The 15,807-nt window shown below is 45.9% G+C and overlaps 7 protein-coding genes and 4 long non-coding RNA genes across 15 annotated transcripts; all 11 read right to left on the bottom strand.

The window, feature by feature from the left end:
• Window positions 1-98: 98 nt before the first annotated feature.
• On the bottom strand, window positions 99-1,363 carry LOC143181588 (uncharacterized). 2 transcript variants are annotated; one of them, XR_013002302.1, is made up of 2 exons: window positions 875-1,363; window positions 99-784 (listed from the first exon to the last, which is right to left on the bottom strand). It is a non-coding gene; the product is annotated as an uncharacterized LOC143181588 (long non-coding RNA). The 2 variants fall into 2 exon arrangements; XR_013002303.1 differs by having other exon boundaries at window positions 1,165-1,363.
• A 907-nt stretch (window positions 1,364-2,270) lies between these two features.
• On the bottom strand, window positions 2,271-2,836 carry LOC143181522 (uncharacterized). Its single transcript, XM_076381960.1, has one exon. It carries the CDS (start codon window positions 2,819-2,821, stop codon window positions 2,600-2,602), a length of 222 nt encoding a protein of 73 aa, XP_076238075.1. The 5' UTR covers window positions 2,822-2,836; the 3' UTR covers window positions 2,271-2,599.
• On the bottom strand, window positions 2,664-3,720 carry LOC143181513 (uncharacterized). Of its 2 annotated transcripts, none has more exons than XM_076381952.1 (2): window positions 3,084-3,385; window positions 2,664-2,787 (listed from the first exon to the last, which is right to left on the bottom strand). In XM_076381952.1, exons 1-2 carry the CDS (start codon window positions 3,383-3,385, stop codon window positions 2,784-2,786), a joined length of 306 nt encoding a protein of 101 aa, XP_076238067.1. In that variant the 3' UTR covers window positions 2,664-2,783. The 2 variants fall into 2 exon arrangements, with proteins under 2 accessions (XP_076238067.1, XP_076238068.1); XM_076381953.1 differs by lacking the exon at window positions 2,664-2,787 and adding an exon at window positions 3,588-3,720 and having other exon boundaries at window positions 3,056-3,446.
• LOC143181525 (uncharacterized) lies at window positions 3,491-5,884 on the bottom strand. Of its 3 annotated transcripts, none has more exons than XR_013002293.1 (3): window positions 5,771-5,884; window positions 4,366-4,711; window positions 3,828-4,081 (listed from the first exon to the last, which is right to left on the bottom strand). It is a non-coding gene; the product is annotated as an uncharacterized LOC143181525 (long non-coding RNA). The 3 variants fall into 3 exon arrangements; XR_013002294.1 differs by having other exon boundaries at window positions 4,407-4,711; XR_013002292.1 differs by having other exon boundaries at window positions 3,491-4,711.
• A 35-nt stretch (window positions 5,885-5,919) lies between these two features.
• Window positions 5,920-6,501, bottom strand: LOC143181439 (uncharacterized). Its single transcript, XM_076381821.1, has 3 exons — window positions 6,440-6,501; window positions 6,229-6,316; window positions 5,920-6,192 (listed from the first exon to the last, which is right to left on the bottom strand). Exons 1-3 carry the CDS (start codon window positions 6,499-6,501, stop codon window positions 5,920-5,922), a joined length of 423 nt encoding a protein of 140 aa, XP_076237936.1.
• LOC143181524 (uncharacterized) lies at window positions 6,302-7,272 on the bottom strand. Its single transcript, XR_013002291.1, has 2 exons — window positions 7,075-7,272; window positions 6,302-6,722 (listed from the first exon to the last, which is right to left on the bottom strand). It is a non-coding gene; the product is annotated as an uncharacterized LOC143181524 (long non-coding RNA).
• LOC143181505 (uncharacterized) lies at window positions 7,273-8,916 on the bottom strand. Its single transcript, XM_076381941.1, has 2 exons — window positions 7,617-8,916; window positions 7,273-7,503 (listed from the first exon to the last, which is right to left on the bottom strand). The coding sequence occupies exons 1-2, from the start codon at window positions 7,872-7,874 to the stop codon at window positions 7,414-7,416; spliced, it is 348 nt and encodes a 115-aa protein (XP_076238056.1). The 5' UTR covers window positions 7,875-8,916; the 3' UTR covers window positions 7,273-7,413.
• A 1,388-nt stretch (window positions 8,917-10,304) lies between these two features.
• LOC143181437 (uncharacterized) lies at window positions 10,305-10,664 on the bottom strand. The gene is made up of 2 exons (XM_076381820.1): window positions 10,619-10,664; window positions 10,305-10,575 (listed from the first exon to the last, which is right to left on the bottom strand). Exons 1-2 carry the CDS (start codon window positions 10,662-10,664, stop codon window positions 10,343-10,345), a joined length of 279 nt encoding a protein of 92 aa, XP_076237935.1. The 3' UTR covers window positions 10,305-10,342.
• Window positions 10,441-12,475, bottom strand: LOC143181436 (uncharacterized). The gene is made up of 5 exons (XM_076381819.1): window positions 12,466-12,475; window positions 12,253-12,423; window positions 11,864-12,084; window positions 10,791-11,659; window positions 10,441-10,575 (listed from the first exon to the last, which is right to left on the bottom strand). The coding sequence occupies exons 1-4, from the start codon at window positions 12,473-12,475 to the stop codon at window positions 11,474-11,476; spliced, it is 588 nt and encodes a 195-aa protein (XP_076237934.1). The 3' UTR covers window positions 10,441-10,575; window positions 10,791-11,473.
• LOC143181435 (uncharacterized) lies at window positions 12,201-13,424 on the bottom strand. Its single transcript, XM_076381818.1, has 3 exons — window positions 13,280-13,424; window positions 13,155-13,220; window positions 12,201-12,755 (listed from the first exon to the last, which is right to left on the bottom strand). Exons 1-3 carry the CDS (start codon window positions 13,422-13,424, stop codon window positions 12,475-12,477), a joined length of 492 nt encoding a protein of 163 aa, XP_076237933.1. The 3' UTR covers window positions 12,201-12,474.
• A 781-nt stretch (window positions 13,425-14,205) lies between these two features.
• Window positions 14,206-15,584, bottom strand: LOC143181521 (uncharacterized). The gene is made up of 2 exons (XR_013002290.1): window positions 15,261-15,584; window positions 14,206-15,228 (listed from the first exon to the last, which is right to left on the bottom strand). It is a non-coding gene; the product is annotated as an uncharacterized LOC143181521 (long non-coding RNA).
• Window positions 15,585-15,807: the final 223 nt, after the last annotated feature.

Raw genomic sequence — 15,807 nt, 5'->3', positions numbered from 1 at the left:
TGCCTCCTCAGCGACGTTTCCAGCTGATAGCACTTGCCACACCTGTTGCACTTGTGTATCAGCGGTCTCCTTTTGTACTTGAGGATCTCGATGTTCTTCACCGTCAGCCTGGGCACTGGAAGGCACAGAAGAGAAAGAGAATGGGAGTCAGTACAGGGAAAAGTCTCGCTCAGAAAAGCGGTCGTTTAGTTTTTGAGAAATCTCTGCACAGACATCGATCTTTGACACACTCGAGTCTCTTACCTGGGTCCTCGGGAAAGAAGAAATAGCAGAGAGTGATGTTGAGAAGAGAGATACCGAGATATCAAGGATTCGTTTACATTTTGGGTGAACAGAGACCAGGAGTCCGTAAAAAATAATTTATTCATACTCTTTCTCTTCGCATACGTACAACCCAGTTTCTTTGAACTACCTCTCGGTGTCTGACAAGAATTACATTTACAAAGATTGCTGATAAGGTCATTGGAGTGACTCATCGAGGGCAAGGAAGAGATACAAGAGTTATTGTGATTGGTGGAGAGTGTTGATCAAGGCGATATGGTGAATCAAGATGTGTGGACTTGGAAAGCTAACTGCGGCCGCTCCTGCTGGTGCATCTTGCCTGTCATGTGTCTCTGGAGGTGGTACTTCCTCTTGAACTTCTTATCGCAGATGTTGCACACGAAGGTTCGTTCCTTGAGGCACTCTCTTAGGTGGACGTTCAGGTAGTCCTTCTTCTTGAAGCACTTGCCGCAGTCGGGGCAGGCCACGCTCGAGACCGTGAAGGGGAAAACAGGAAAGACGCCTGAAAGACAGAGCAACTTCTAGTTAGAAGACTCTCCCGAGGATGCTTCGAGCTTAGAATTAATGGATGAGATATGGAACGAAGTTAAACCTCTGAAATCGCAGGTTTTAATATTCAGAATTCAAAGAATTAAGCTTCTCAGACCTCTTCCATTTCTGTATTTACACCCAGACCCTTCTTCAAGGACTACCAAATACTCTTCAACACCACTTAAGTTTTCTACGATGCAAACGAGGGACAAATGCGACCATCAACAGATCAACCACCTGTCCAAGGACAACAAGGGATACAGAGACAAGGGACATGCGATTAAGGCCAAAATTCGACGAGCCCAAAACGAACACTTTATTTACAATCACGTACTTGAGAAATCAGTATACCTCAACTCACGAGTTTAGACCACTGAAGCTCTCAGACCCCCACTGCCTGATTTCTCGCATGGGCAGAAGCTACTGTAAATCACGTGACCTTAAGCAGTGGGAGGAGCTTAAAAACTGAATGGGAGGAGTTTGACGACTCAGTGGGAGGAGCTTGAAGACTCAGTGGGAGAAGTTTGAAGACTGGATGGGAGGAGCATAAAGACTTAGTGGGAGGGACTTGAGGAATAAGTGGGAGGAGCTAGAAAGCTCAGGAGGAGGTTGAAAGCAGAGTAGGAGAAATTAGAAAATTGGATGGGAGGAGCTTGAAGACTGAGTGGGAGGGGCTTGAAGGCTGGATGGGAGGAGCTTAAAGATGAAGTGGAGGTTAAGACTCTCCAGGGCCAACACTCGTAACCGCCACTACAACTATCTACAAAATCATATCCTGAGGGAGTGTATCAGTCGAGCGTGCGATTGCAAACGGTGCTTGTGCTTGAACTTCCTCCCACAAATGGGACACTGGAACGTGGGATCCTTGCCACACTCGATCCTCAGGTGTTTCTTCAGAGAGTCCCGCCACAGATACCTCTTGCCACACTGAAGGCACTGCCATTTCCTGAGGGTCTCTGCAAAGAGAAGTCGAGAGATTACTCAGATTGACATTATCTGATAGACACCACGATTCGTGGACAACGAATATGGAAGCTAGGGAACACAAAATCCTCGCCAAACGGTGAGCTCAAACAGTGATGCTGGCGTTGTTGGGGTCGTTGCACTGGAAGCACTCTCAAGCCATGCACAGTGGGACACACTAGTCTCTCCTGAATTTTTTTATTCATTTTATTACTCAAGCTCTTGACTATCATTGTTTCAATAACATGGCGTCTGAGGACGCTAGAGCGTTTCTAAGAGACAGGGATTCTTATCAAAAAATTCTTGTGGTCTGCTTTTAGGGAGTCTGATTCGGTTCAATGGATTTTTAGATGGGAATGCCATCAGTGTTTGTGCTTGAACTTCTTGAAAAATAGGCTCTTTGCCGCACTCCACGCGAATGTGGGTCGTCAGGGAGCCTCGTCGAAGGTAACGTTTCCCACATTGGAAACAGATCCACACTGTCTTCGAGTACACTGCAAAAAGAAGCGTTTCCAGATATATTTAGTGCTTCAGTGGATTAAAAAGTGAGCAAGATAGTGCAACTTCCTTCAGGGTTAGTCAATCCTTGTCGCTCAGGGGAACCCTCTTTTTTAATGAAGAACTAGGTCTTGGTTGAGTCATCGAATTTTTATTCATTCTCTGGCAGCTGGGTGTACAATACTTTGGAAGTTCAGGGCGTAGAAAAGTATATAATAAAATAACAGTTCATAGAGCAACTTTCTGTACAGTCATTTGGCTAATTTGTACAATCCTGGAATCTCTAGTATATTTTACAATTTGTTCGAGTGTCTTAAGGTCCCTATTATCGAAACCTTTGAGCATGCAAATTTGAAGTCAAGTGGGATTGCAGTCTGTGTTTGTATTTGAACCTCTTCCCGCAGAGGACGCAGAGGAATCTCGGCTCCTTTCCACACAGGCGTAGGTGTGTGTACATGGAGGATTTCCTCGAGTAGGTCTTCCCACAGACTCTGCAGGGGTAGACATTATCACCTGAAACAGAAATTACGAATCGTGCAGAAGACATAAGAGCTTGGCGATTTTCGCTAAAATAACTGCGTCTAGCAGTGGCAATTCTGGAGCAAACAATCGCAAAAGGAAACGAGCCACGGCCATGCAACCATGGGCAAACATTGGCAAGGAATAAGGAACACTTGAGGACCTCTCGAAACAGGCGCTTGGTTCAGAACACAACTTCCCAGAATTTTCCGAACTCAGCTCTCCTTTTATTACTCATCTTCATCACACGCCATTAAAGCTACTTTCCCTAACTATTTCCCACTATTCACTCAGTGTCTTTCACACCAGTCCCAAGGCCTGGACCGTCAACTTTGGCGCGCAGCGAAAGATCAATCCTTATGCCTCGCGACCCACGAGTCACGAGGTAGCGCCTGCGCAGGACCTCGACTGCCTCTCGAGCTCCTTGGCCGACTCGTCCATCGACTGCCACTGGTCCACGTAATTGTGAATGGACCTCTGGTGCTTGGCCAGGTGGTGCTTGTGCTTGAACCGCCTGCCACAGATGCTGCAGGGGAACCTTGGCTCGATCCCGCACTCCATTCGCTTGTGGAGGTTCAGAGACTCGCGCCATTTGTACGTTTTCCCGCAATTGTTGCAGAGGTAGCTGGGCCTGACGACGAACACTGGCAGCCCTGAAACCACAGAAGATTCCACGTTTATTAGCTCAGTCTAGCTCTAGACTAGCTCTAGCGATTCGGGGGTGGTCAAGCTGAACTCACAGGATTAAAGAATCATACAGTTCGCTTTATTACGAAATTTAAAAAAATATTTACAGCGAGCTAGTCAGCGGGATTCGACTCCGCGATTACAGGAACATTAGTGCGCAGTTCTAGGAAGCTTCGAACATAGTCTGATGTCGAGAAATGGTCACTCGAGGTCCCCAATCTTGGGTGAGGGTCAGTGACTTCGAGAGGTCAAAGATTGCTATTGAATGTTTGTCAGTCTAGTCTCAAATCTCGAAGTGAAATAAAACTTGGATTTACAGAGGTGTGTCTAAGATTACAGATTTTGGTACTCGTCTTCCCTCTACTAAATACAGTGACAGGGAATTGTGTCGATTATCCAGCTTGGAGCTGGGGAATTTGGTCGCATTTGTGGCGTCTCTTGAGGTGCTCCTTCAGGTGGTGCTTGTGCTTGAATCTCCTCCCACAGAAAATGCAGCCGAATTGGGGCTCGATTCCACACTCCAGGCGGCGGTGCTGGTGCCAGGACTCGCGCCATTTGTAAGCCTTGCCACAGTTGTCGCAGACGAACTTCCTAACAACCCCTAGAAATCAAGGACACAAGGAATTTGTGTTATTACGTCGCAAAATTGTTCAGGCTAGGGAATTTACTCTTCCTATCTAGGGACTCAAGTCACCAAACTGGGGACTGATCTGACTGTGACACAACAGAAATTGTGATGAGTGTACTCGTCTAATTTGCCACGCTTAGTTCTATTGTCTCCTTTATTACCACCGTTTCACGTAATGTACATAAATACAATTGGTCGTTTTGTCAGAGTTCTAAGATGCAAATGAAACTCCTCTCCAGCGGATCACAAAAGCGCACCTCTATCTCGTTAAAAAAGATCGATAGTGTGAATAAATTACGATACAGTAATGGTTGAGCAAAGCTGTTCCTCTCGATTTTCGCTTCAAAAGTGACCCTATCTTCACATCAGTCTTTTATATGTTCTTCCCATTGAGGAAGACTAGTTGGTGAACGTTGATCAAGTGCTTCTTCAGCATCCACTTATGGCGAATCTTCGTCCCGCAGACTGGGCAGGTATGCTGAGGGTCCTTGCCACACTCTTCCCTCTCGTGCCTGATCAGAGACTGCATCCACCTGTACTCCTTGCCGCAGTTCGAGCAGAAGTGTCTTCCCAGCCTCTTGTAATAGTCTGAACCGCAGTACACTGAAAGAACAATGAAGCTTCTGTAATTACGCTGTTCAGAACGCCCTTCTTTCGAGTGGGATGCAAAACGAAACAAATGAATGGTAAAAGGACGATCGCTGCTCTCGTTGGTGGCTCTAGAGACCTCGATATTTTCGTAGAAAGTGCTCTATCAGAGTTGCCACCTGGTTCAAGTCGTTAATTGGCGTTAGGGTACTCTGTTACCAAAGCTTGATTACTGTGAGTTCAGTGAGTGTAATTATCTTTGCGAATTTTTCGAGCAACTTCAACTCTTTTTGACAAAAAGATGAGCTTTTTTTAATGAAATAATGTAATGGACATGGAAGAAAAATTTGTAAAGCTTGGAGATATTTAATTGGGAAAAAGAGCACGAAGAAGTGTACTGATGTTGTCAGAAATTGGCTTGAAGTAAGTGTTTTAGAAGAATTTTAAAGGCAAAAAGTGCTTGAAAATTGAACAAGTTACAAGTCTCAATATTTTGACTTCGCATTAGTGTAGACTCGGGATCAGAATGGTACTTCTCTTCACAAAACTCTACCATGTTCCACGAACAGTGATTTTATTTACATCCTTTATATTCCATTCTTAAACATGGCAATCTGTAACATGTAAAATACAGTCGAAAATCTATTTACATCATACAGGTATGAAAACGTCGACATTAGGAACGCGAGGAAACGACCTATCCTGTATGAACCCTCCTCAAAGATAGTAAAATGCTAGAGTTACAAGTACGAAAGCCTGTGGTCCACTTCAACAACCATAAATTAGACTCTATTCAATTCGATGAATACTCAAAGCAGTCCAACTTTAACCTAGTGGTATAATATATTACATCACATAGTTCCATAAAAGTCAGTAAGAAATTAAGTTAAATGCCGTCTTTTACACCTTCGAGTCAATAACATATCAGTCTTCTAAATGAGTCTTGTAGAACATAACTTAACATAATCTTGCTCTTGCTAGTTGCGCAAATATGTGCAACCAGAATTGGGCAAAATGTAATTTTTGTATGATCAGAGAAGATACAAATTAGACATTCATTAAAGGATTACAAACCACGATTATTTTCAATAATCGATTACTGCCCAACTCTGTGTGCAACCCCTCGCCATCACAATTCGTAGCAGTCAATCTTGGAATGGTTCGTCGACAGAAATTCCGTCAGGAAAGTGAATCACACCCAGAGACACGGTTCTCGTCCCATTTCACTCCAACTTGTGAACGTTGTTCTCGTGACGCAGTAGGTAGTCCCTGCGCTTGAACTTCCTGCCACAAAGGGTGCACATGTGCCTGGGCAGCTCTCCACAGCCCTCGCGAAGGTGCCTCGTCAGGGAGTCCGTCCACGTGTAGCGTCTGCCACACTTGTAACAGGTGAAGGGAGCGTGGTAATTGACTCGATTGAAGTCCCTCTTCACCTCTGGAACAAACAACGAGAAGCATGGCGATGAGACTGACCAGGCACCCGCTGGAGCTATCCTCTAACGAGTTTACGTTACCATTACATCGTGGAATACTCTGGAACACAGTCTACCCTTTCCTAGAGCGCTCGGGGTGGACAAAAGGTGGCAAGGGAATTTAGTCAGTTGCTTGACCAGTACTTTCCTTTATTACATTTACATAGTGTAAGTCGCAGAGTCGATAGTAAGCGACTTGTATTGTCTTTTACGAAGATATTCGAATTTCCCGCGCGAGGATTTAGGAGACGCCTGAGGGCCTCAGTGGAACTTCTTGAGATGTGACGTCAGCTGCTGCTTGTGCCGGAATTTTCTGCCACAGACGGAACACATGTACCTGGGCTCCACTCCGCACTCGTATTTTAGGTGCTTGTTTAGAGAGTCCCGCCATCGATACTCCCTGCCGCAGTTCTTGCACTTGACCCTCTGCTGGTTGCCACACTCTTCGCGCAGGTGACGGTGGTAGGAGGACTTCCAGGTGTAGGTCTTGCTGCAGACGTTGCACTGGTACAGCGTGCAGCCTGTGCTCCCCTGTCCCACGACGTATTGCCACCCTGAAATTGCGTTCGCTCGTCAGACTCGAAGCACTGTGGATTCTACAGCTTCGTGGCTCGAATTCAGGATGGGTTTAGGAAAATGGTAATTCTGGAGAAGTTTGTGTATGCAAAAGTGTAGATTTTTTGGGAAATTGGTCTCCTAGGTGTACCCCCTGTAGTTTAAATATACTTTATATGGAAAGCCTAGAGTCCTATCTCTGGAATATGTACCTCGACACGCAGAAAGGATTGATAAAGCTACCACTATGATACAGTGAGCTACTATACTACCACTTAGGCTACCTCTACTCTACTCTGACCCGAAGCAAATGGCTCTTTCTTCCATTTTTGCACTCTTCCTGCTTCCTACCTCGAGACACCAAAGATCCATAATCCTGAAGAGGCAAGAGGAGTAGAAAATAGACTTGTCTACAGAAAATCTCTTCTTTATTCTCGTCGTACAAAGTCAGCGTTGCCAGTCACCAAGTACAAACTCTATAAAACTTAAGCTAATTACTTTCCTCCTTGGCAACAATGCCCAACAAGTTTCAAGTATAGAACAAGATCGATTAAGAGTGATCTGGTCACATGATGCATCCATGGACGGTCCAGACGTGTCGCTGGAAGTTGGACCGCTGCTTGAACGCCTTCTGGCAGTAGCGACAGAAGTACTGGGGCTGCTTGCCGCATTCCTCGCGTAGGTGGCGATTCAGGGTGCTCTTGTTCGTGTAAGAGCGCGTACAGTTGGAACAGGGGTACGGTTTGAGCACGCCTGAGTTTCTTGGAGGCCTGGACTGGCCTGGAATCAGAATCGAAAGGGGATTAATTCGATCGGTGACTCGACAGTCACGCTCTTTTTCTTGGCTCGCGAAGCTTTGAGGTTAGGAATCTCTTCGAGAAAGAATTCAGTACCTCTGATATTAGGTTTTTGCCTGGATCTTCATAAACGGAAGCATAGAGAGCGAGAAAAGGAACGACTAGGCTAAATACTGTTAAATCCCTTTGGTCCCTGAGGTGTGGAGGCTTTGGTAACGTGGTAGGGGCACCAATGTGGCGACAGAAGGTCCAACATGGCGGCAAGTGGGCCCTATGACCCAGCAATTTAATCACTTTCAAAGATGCTCGATTGTTTCTCGCGATTTTGGTGGCAAAGTAGAGAAAAGTTAGCATAGAATTTACAGAAAAAATTGAGAGAACTAATTTTGTGAGGAAATAAAAAGCGAGGAATCGATAGCGGATGTAGATATCTTCAGAGTCTTCCTGATGATGTTATCTTCGTCTTCAGGATTGTGGGAATCTTCCTGCAGGTGAGATCTTGCTCGCGAATCACGAAAACACGGTTTGCCCTTGTATAATCACAATTTTATTACCGCGTACTTCGATGGTTATAATAAAATTATAATAAACTACAATGTACCGTTTTGCGAAACTAAGTTACGTCATAACCAAAGGCTTTCGGCGAACATCGTTATCAATCAACCTTTTTTTCTTCCTCCCTTTTTTCCCTTGCTTCTTCCAAGGATAACAATCATTCAATGTATCACAGAACGTTACTTACAGACTGAAACTCTCTTTTCGTCTAAGCCAATTCATCGCCGCGAAATTTCCCACGATACAGCCTTGCTGTATATCGTACGTTATCACATTGTAAAAGTTTCAATTCTCACGAGGAAACGATTTTTTTCTTATTCATTTTCTCTCCGACAAGAACAAACCGCTAGTCACGCAACAATAACAAGGAAAATACACAAGTAAAGATGGAAACATTTTCTATTTATGAGTCCGCGAGACAGCTCGCGCGTGCAGCCTTATACCGGTTAATCGCTTACTATTTATTCTAGGGCCAGGGAAAGTATCAATTTTGGATCTTCTGCTATAGAGGAACTCTTGTCGCTTTTGTATCTTATGCCAAGATACTTCTTATAAAAAGTAAGATACTTCTTCGACCCCTCCTGTAATGCTTACAGTCTCAGGGGTTCGTTCCGTTCTTTAAAATCAAATTTGTGGCGAAAGATAAGAAGATGGAAACGAATTATACTTCGTTTTGGAAGAAACTTTGCTGAAAAGTTAAGAAAAACTTAAAAATTATATCGATTGTGGTCCCTAATCTCTATTCTAGTACCAACTGGTCGCTCAGGAGCGTTCTCCGCCTACTTCTCTAGCTCCTCCTCCTCGTTCCACCCACTTCTCTTGCTCCTCCTTCCCCACCTACTTCTCTGACGTCTCCTCTTCGCCACGCCCACATCCCTACCCCCTCCTCCTGGCCCCGCCCACTTCTCTACCCCCACTCTAACTCCTCCCCTTTGTCCCGCCCACTTTTCTAGCTCCTCCTCTTCCTCACTACGCCTTACTTCTCTAGTTTCTCCTTTTTTACCTGCTTATTTCTCTAACTCTTCCTCTCCCCACTTCTCTAGTAGCATCCTATAGCATGTTCGTGACGTCTAATTACCTAGAGTCTTCTACAAGAGGGGGAGAGTACCCCTGAGTGACTCCCTCGCTCCAATTTCGCGTCCCCTAAAATTTCACTGAATCTCCTCCCACTCTAAAATCTGAACATAAAAAAAATGATAAAAAATTGGCTTGACCTCGAGGATCCAAAACGACGCTTCCCCCGACCCGGTATCAGTAACTATGCGCGGGTTCATCGATAAACAGAGTAGCATATAGTGAGCATACGTAAAAAGAAAAAGGCTAAATGCTGTGCGCCGCTATACGTGTACGAAAGAGAAAGCGAGAAGGGTGCGTGAGGAGTCTCGTAACATCAGATTCTCTCTTCCCCGAGGAGAATCGGGTGGCCGCCGCGTGGGACCGTCATCTTCCGACGACGATGGCTGTCCGCGCGCCGCGGTCGTCCTCTCACGGGCCGAGGAGGAACAGGCGGGCGTGGATGGTCGAGTTATGGCGCTGGAAGTTCGCCTTCTGCTTGAACCCCTTGTCGCAAATGCTGCAGATGTACTGGGGCGGTTTCCCACACTCGTCGTGCAGGTGACGCTTCAGGCTGCCCTTATTCCTGTAGGCCCTGCCACACTTGTAGCACGGGAATGGCTTCGGCAGGAAGTCTTGCACCCGCGGCGACGAGTACCTGCTCCGCGAACAGTTGCCTGGAATTTAGAGGAAGAAATCACTCGATTATTCGCTCTGCTCGCGCGCAAGGGTTATTAGGATGATTCTCTTCGAAGGTAGATATCTTCGACTGGTCTGAGCGCTACTGTGATCCCATCATCGTGAGGAACGATTCGGAATTACGACTACCGTGTGTACGAGTTCGCGCGAGAGGTCTCGAGAGGGGGAATGGAGTCTCTACGGCGTGAGAGATGTCTTCGGGCGATGAGCGATGATCTTCGGGTGACGAAAAGGTGGAAAGAACAAAAGGCTCTCGGCGGTTTTTTGCGGGCCCCGCGAGATTTATTTTCAATGAACATCTGACGTACTGAGACTCTCGAGAGAGACTCGAGAGAGAGACTCGCGAAAGTCCCCTCCAGAGTCTCTACTATTGATGGCTGCTGTCGATCGCTATAGAAAGCCCCGCAGGAGTTTCGCGAGTCTTTCCCGGTTTTAATTTAATATTCGCGGTTAGTTTCGAGACGATCTTCCGAGACGATCTTCAGTGATGATCTTCAGAGACGATCCTCAGCTTATCAGTTCATCCTGAAGCCATGGACGTTCGCGCTGTGCCGCTGGAAGTTGGACTTCTGCTTGAACCCCTTCTGGCAGACGTAGCAGATGTACTGGGGGATTTTGCCACACTCGTCGCGCATGTGTCGGCGCAGGGTGTCCTTCCTCGTGTAAGATCTTCCGCAGGAGTGGCAGGGGTACGGCTTGCGGTGCAGACGAAGGCTCAGGACACCCAGCTTGCCGTCCGTCTTCAGATCTGTAAGCGACACAAAGCCCGAAGGCGGATAGTCATTGTTAGCGGGCAAAGAGTCTCAGGTGAACCGATGAACAATCTAGCAAGGACATGAGGATGCTAAAGATGATCCTGAAAGCTCTGGGGGCTTCGAGATCTCAATGTCTTCGAATATGATGGAGCAAGTGGATCCTTAGATAACAGACACTCGAGGACTAGAGTCTAGGGACTAGTCTTACCTGTTGGGCTTCCTGGAGAGCGAGAGAGAATGAAATAGAACTCGGGGGAAGAAGAGTGTTTATTGGAAAATTGTCGGTAAGCTTTTCATGTACAGGCGCCTTCTTGGCAGAGTGAACTTTAAAGTGAAGCTACGTGTCGTCGTACTGGTGCTGCTTCATCACGTGCCTCTGATAGCTACTGCGCTGCTTGAACCTCCTACCACAGTACCTGCAGCCATACTGTGGCAGGACTCCGCACTCTTCCCGCAGGTGACGCGACAGGGACACCTTCCAGGCGTAATTCTTTCCGCAACGATGGCAGGTGAAGGGCTTCTGGCTCAACTGGGCATCAGGGTCGCAGGTCCAGGGGGCTGGAAGGTGCGAGGGAAAAGAGTGTCAATAATGGAACCAGACTACTGTTCTCCATTCCTGTGAAAACTAGTTGCCCGATTTTTGAAAGGAGTTTCTTCAAGGATCAGTGAAACAGATCCCTGGAATTGGGTCAGCCAAGAACTTAGCAGAGTCACAAGACAGAAGCCACGTATCCCAGAGGACTGCTTCCAAAAATCGGATAAGAGACTTTAAGAAGAGTTTAGATTCTCATTAAGTAGAGGGAACAGTGCATCATTCATTCTATATTTCTGATACGATCTAAAACGATTACAAACAACAAGTGGTATAAATTAGTCTACAGAATCAGGGTTTCAAAAGTAGTTCGTGGAAATAGAATAGGTGGAACTCGAGACGCTGCTTGCGCTTAAATTTCTTGATGCACAAGTGGCAGCAGAACTTGGGCTCGCTCCCAGACTGGTACCTCTGCAAAGACACGGATCTACCATAATGTCTGCCACAGCTTTCGCTTCTGTAGCATCCTTTGCGTGTTCTCCAATCTGAAAACCAGAATAATGCAAATTAACAAACTTCTCTTTTCTTTCTTCTAGAGTTCCTAAATGAACTCTATTAAAACATCCATGAGACACGAGGGGCAACGCAGGAATAAATCTCGCTTGAAGGATTTTCATCTCAAAGTGAATTTATTATCTTTGGCATCACTGGAAAGCTAACATGGCTGTCCCATTTAAGCCACGCTCCACCTGATGAACCGAGGTAACGTGCTTCAGCAGGTGATGCTTGTGCATGAACCGATGGCCGCAGATCTCGCAGGGGAACTGAGGCAGCTTCCCACACTCCACCCGCTTGTGCTTGAACAGTGACTCCTTCCACTTGTACGACTTGCCACAGCTCTCGCAATAGAACCTACTCAGAGGGTCCTGCTGGGACCTTTGGCGACGTTGACCTGACCTCCGCCTGCCACCTGTGAACCGCGCAAGCAGAACGTGATTGGAGCGAGTGTTCGACCTGAGATATAGTCACGGTGGACATTTTTATATTTTTAAGATTTGTATTTGGGAAGCTTTTGGGGACCTAAAATGGTGGCCTCCAAGATGGCGACCTTAGAAATAGAAACTTTCAAGATTGCAACCTTCGAGACAGCCACCTTCGAGGTAGCCATCTGCAAGACACTGGCCTCCAAAATAGTGACCATCGACGTTGGCCCTGAAAGCGTCGTGGACAGGTCTAACGCGACACTTAGCTGAGCTTTCGGATTTATTTGGTCGACGTGTTCCGTCAGTTACAAAATCGATACAGTCCACTGGTTCACGGTGCAAAAATCAACTTCGCACTAAAGTGTCCTATCGTCCCATCAGCAACTGGGGAACTCGGACTTCCATTGGTCCTTGAGTCGACAACTCTTCAGGTGCTGTGTCACGTGATGCTTGTGCTTAAACATCTTGTTGCATTGAGGACAGGGCACGTTAGGCATCTTCCCACACTCGTAGCGAAGATGGCGGTCCAGGGAACTCTTTTGACTGTAGAACTTGCCGCAGGTGCACGTGTACCTTTTCGCGTTGGGGAAGAGCAGGGACATGTCGTAGTTTTCGTAGCTGTCGTACCTGGCATCCTTGACGGGGAGCAGAAGTTTGTCTGAAATCAGAAAGCAACATGGACATGTTAAGCTTGTTTCTATTCTGCTGGCTCCCTGGCTGCTTCTCACGAGGTGGGTTAGGACGTGTCTTCCTTCTTCTGCTTATTTATAAATTAGTTTTCGAACATCGACAAAGGAACCTGAGTACTTCTTTTGGAAGGCTTGAATCCGAGGTCAAAGGATCAAAGGTCAATTTGTTTTTTAACTGGAATACTCTGAGAGAAAACATATAACTTCGAAGACATACAGGGTGTTCCAGTAAATAGACAAATTCTTAGAGATGTTTTAGGTCTCCAAGAGTTGTGAACTATTTTGAGAACTACCCTGTGTCACACAGACAGTACTAACACAAGTAGAACAACTGAGTCTGATTAGTCACAATATCATTTTACACCTACTTGCTCCATTCTGCGTGTCTGCATGGACAAATCCTCCCAAGTCCGATTTGCTATCGAATTCCGACCCTGCAAGCAACAGTAACGTTCGTATTACAATCACTAACTAATATAGCCCTGTAACAAACTAATACAGTAACCATATCTCACAGCTGATATTACCAGTAGCCAACATTCTGGGGGACTCAAAATGTGGGATGGATTCACATAGATCAGACTCGAGGGAATGGTAAAAATCATGTTATTACAACGTCCATAAAACATGTAACACATGGTAACAATTATATTAACTTGTATCAACTCTGAGCAACATGTGTAATATTACAAAAATATGATCCACAATCTTTGATGAATGAAAAACAGACATGAAACTTGTCAGTGTTTGAATCTCCCGCCTCAGTAGTTGCACCTCCGCTTGAGCACGTGACGCTGCCACAGGAAGAGCTTCTTGGTCTTGAAACTGCAATTGTGGCATTGATACTCAGCGCCACACTCGCCATACAGGTGGCTCAGCATGGAGAATTTGTACTTGAAGCGGCGTCCACACTGACAGACTATGCGACCTGAAAAAGAAAAAATGGGAGACGTGTCAGTATGGTGTGTGAGTGACAGGGATGTTCAATTCGGGCCACTTTGATGACGAAAACCGTGTCCCCCCTTCGGCTGACTGAAAACTGACTGACAGGACAACGACAGTGGATGTGCAAGAAAGAGAGTCGAGGGTAAAGGTGGTCGTCGAACGGTTAAATTCAATTCTTTATTATCTTGTCGAGTATCTTCGCTAACACAATGGTTATCGGTGACGATACACTTTGCAAATGGTAATCGTAACTCTGGATTCACGGGAAACCATAGAGGATGTTCATCCAAGTGATGTAACGCTCGCTGGAATCGCTCCATGCATATCTCACACTGAATGAACGATAATATGCAATAATAATGCAATCTCTGCTTCTCGTGTCCTTTCCCCCTCTCACGCTAGTGGGGTCCACCCATTTGCGATATCATTGGAGAACGTGAGGGAGGGAAAGAGAGGGAGAGTTGAAACGCTTACATACTAATTATTATCATCGATCTTCTTAAAAGCAAGAGGTATTCTTTTCTTTGGCGTCGCGTTTAAGCTTCCAATTTTTCTCTCACACTTGTCTTGCGATAATTGAGAATCGTAATTCTTATTTACAATCGTAATTTCGCGTGAGTTTTCTGTATGCAGCCTTCGTACACGTACACATGTATAAACGTGATCTTTGGTATCTTCTGTTGCTCTTTGGTTGTCTATATACATTTTGTAATCAATTGTTTATACGTGTGTGCGTGGAAAACTGCGCATTCTGTGTACGAACTGGATCAAAAATAATTATATAGACATTCGACGTGTACGCTGACACGAGTAATATGTGATTAATCTTGTTTATGTTGGCACAAAATGTAGCTGAATCGAAGGAAGCACTCCTAGAATGGTTTTCAGTGAACTTATTCTGTGAATTTTCACATTACTCTACGAAGAAATAACGTTAGAGTAGAAATAATAAATGGTAACTCCTCTAAGATACGCCTACTACATTGTTAGTCACTCCGACTACTGCATTGTACAAGATAAAACTAACATATCTCTCAGAATAAGTACACTGAAACCTTTTTTCAGTGTAATATTAATCATTCGTCTCGATCCCATTTGCGTGACACTCTACAATACAAATGGAAGCCATGAATGCAATGTTCTGCACCAGAAATTACGTCAAATTCGGATTCACAAGTATCATTCTTATCGAAATATACCTCTCACTTCTTACGATCTTTGGTATCAGTCTTTCCGCTTCTGTTCTGTTGTGATCTCTCATCGAATATAAACAAAGGAGTAACTTTCTACGTCCGCTGTAACAACTATTCCCCATTTTTCGACTGAAATCAGTTTTGGAAGACACGCCCTATTCCCTTTCACGATTCATACAGAGTCGACATGGTGTAACATGCAAGACAGAATCTAGAAGAACCTAGGGTAATCCTTCACACCTACTGGGCGGGGCGTGATCACGAAACCACACCCCCTGGGCGGAGCATAGCCTCGAGTCCACGCCTTTTGGGTGGGGCGCAAGCTCGAGGTCACACCTTCTGGGCGGGACATACACTCGAGGTTACACCTTCTAGGCGGAGCGTACTTTCGACCCCACGCCTCCTGGGAGTAGTCTAGACCTTGAAGTCACGCCTCCTGGGCGTAACACAGGTCTCGAGGCCACGCCCCCAACCTCGCTTGCAAAATCATTTTCCACGTGTCTTGTATCGCAGCCAACGACGAAGCGCCTAAAGCCTGCATTCTACGAAATAATCTCGCGGAAGAAAAAACGGCCAACGTTTGTGTATAACGTTAAAAACGGCGTATGAAACACGACAAATTGTCGATAACAATTAACGGTCAGGCGTCGCGCGCTGCCGGAGCCAACAGCCGCGTCTCTGATCACATTTTAGGCACATGGGGTCAACTCGGGCGACTCGTGAGAGTCTCGATTACAAATCGGTATCGAATTTTCCTTTGGCACAGAAGAAGCTCGCGAAGAAACGGAAGAGGTTGGCGTTCCTGAAGTGTTTTTCTGTCAAGATCAACAAGGACGAGCGCGCAGAAGCTGAGAGGTTTCACAGTCTGTCCCGAGGGTCCCGT

This window comes from Calliopsis andreniformis, chromosome 7 (assembly GCF_051401765.1).
Source record: "Calliopsis andreniformis isolate RMS-2024a chromosome 7, iyCalAndr_principal, whole genome shotgun sequence".
Classification (NCBI taxonomy): domain Eukaryota; kingdom Metazoa; phylum Arthropoda; class Insecta; order Hymenoptera; family Andrenidae; genus Calliopsis; species Calliopsis andreniformis.
The sequence above is the reverse complement of the archived record's forward strand: the minus strand, read 5'-3'. Positions and strand labels throughout refer to the sequence as shown.

Excerpts from the sequence above, each read along its gene's own strand:
- LOC143181505 (XM_076381941.1), bottom strand. The coding sequence starts at position 7,874 with ATGCTAACTTTTCTCTACTTTGCCACCAAAATCGCGAGAAACAATCGA. Across the intron at positions 7,504-7,616 it reads GCAAAAACCTAATATCAGAG|GCCAGTCCAGGCCTCCAAGA; the intron begins GTACTGAATTCT and ends TTCTGATTCCAG.
- LOC143181437 (XM_076381820.1), bottom strand. The coding sequence starts at position 10,664 with ATGTCCTTGCTAGATTGTTCATCGGTTCACCTGAGACTCTTTGCCC. Across the intron at positions 10,576-10,618 it reads TCACCTGAGACTCTTTGCCC|ATCTGAAGACGGACGGCAAG; the intron begins GCTAACAATGAC and ends TGTCGCTTACAG.
- LOC143181435 (XM_076381818.1), bottom strand. The coding sequence starts at position 13,424 with ATGTGTTACATGTTTTATGGACGTTGTAATAACATGATTTTTACCATT. Across the intron at positions 13,221-13,279 it reads GAGATATGGTTACTGTATTA|GGTCGGAATTCGATAGCAAA; the intron begins GTTTGTTACAGG and ends TGTTGCTTGCAG. Across the intron at positions 12,756-13,154 it reads AGACACGCAGAATGGAGCAA|ACAAACTTCTGCTCCCCGTC; the intron begins GTAGGTGTAAAA and ends TTCTGATTTCAG.
- LOC143181436 (XM_076381819.1), bottom strand. Across the intron at positions 12,085-12,252 it reads CGAAGGTGGCTGTCTCGAAG|GTGGCAGGCGGAGGTCAGGT; the intron begins GTTGCAATCTTG and ends CGCGGTTCACAG. Across the intron at positions 11,660-11,863 it reads ACGTTACCTCGGTTCATCAG|ATTGGAGAACACGCAAAGGA; the intron begins GTGGAGCGTGGC and ends TCTGGTTTTCAG.
- LOC143181522 (XM_076381960.1), bottom strand. The coding sequence starts at position 2,821 with ATGTCTTCTGCACGATTCGTAATTTCTGTTTCAGGTGATAATGTCTAC.
- LOC143181439 (XM_076381821.1), bottom strand. The coding sequence starts at position 6,501 with ATGTGTTCCGTCTGTGGCAGAAAATTCCGGCACAAGCAGCAGCTGACG. Across the intron at positions 6,317-6,439 it reads CTGACGTCACATCTCAAGAA|GAAAGTACTGGTCAAGCAAC; the intron begins GTTCCACTGAGG and ends AATGTAATAAAG. Across the intron at positions 6,193-6,228 it reads AGGGTAGACTGTGTTCCAGA|AGGATAGCTCCAGCGGGTGC; the intron begins GTATTCCACGAT and ends TAAACTCGTTAG.
- LOC143181513 (XM_076381953.1), bottom strand. The coding sequence starts at position 3,385 with ATGGCGCGAGTCTCTGAACCTCCACAAGCGAATGGAGTGCGGGATCGA.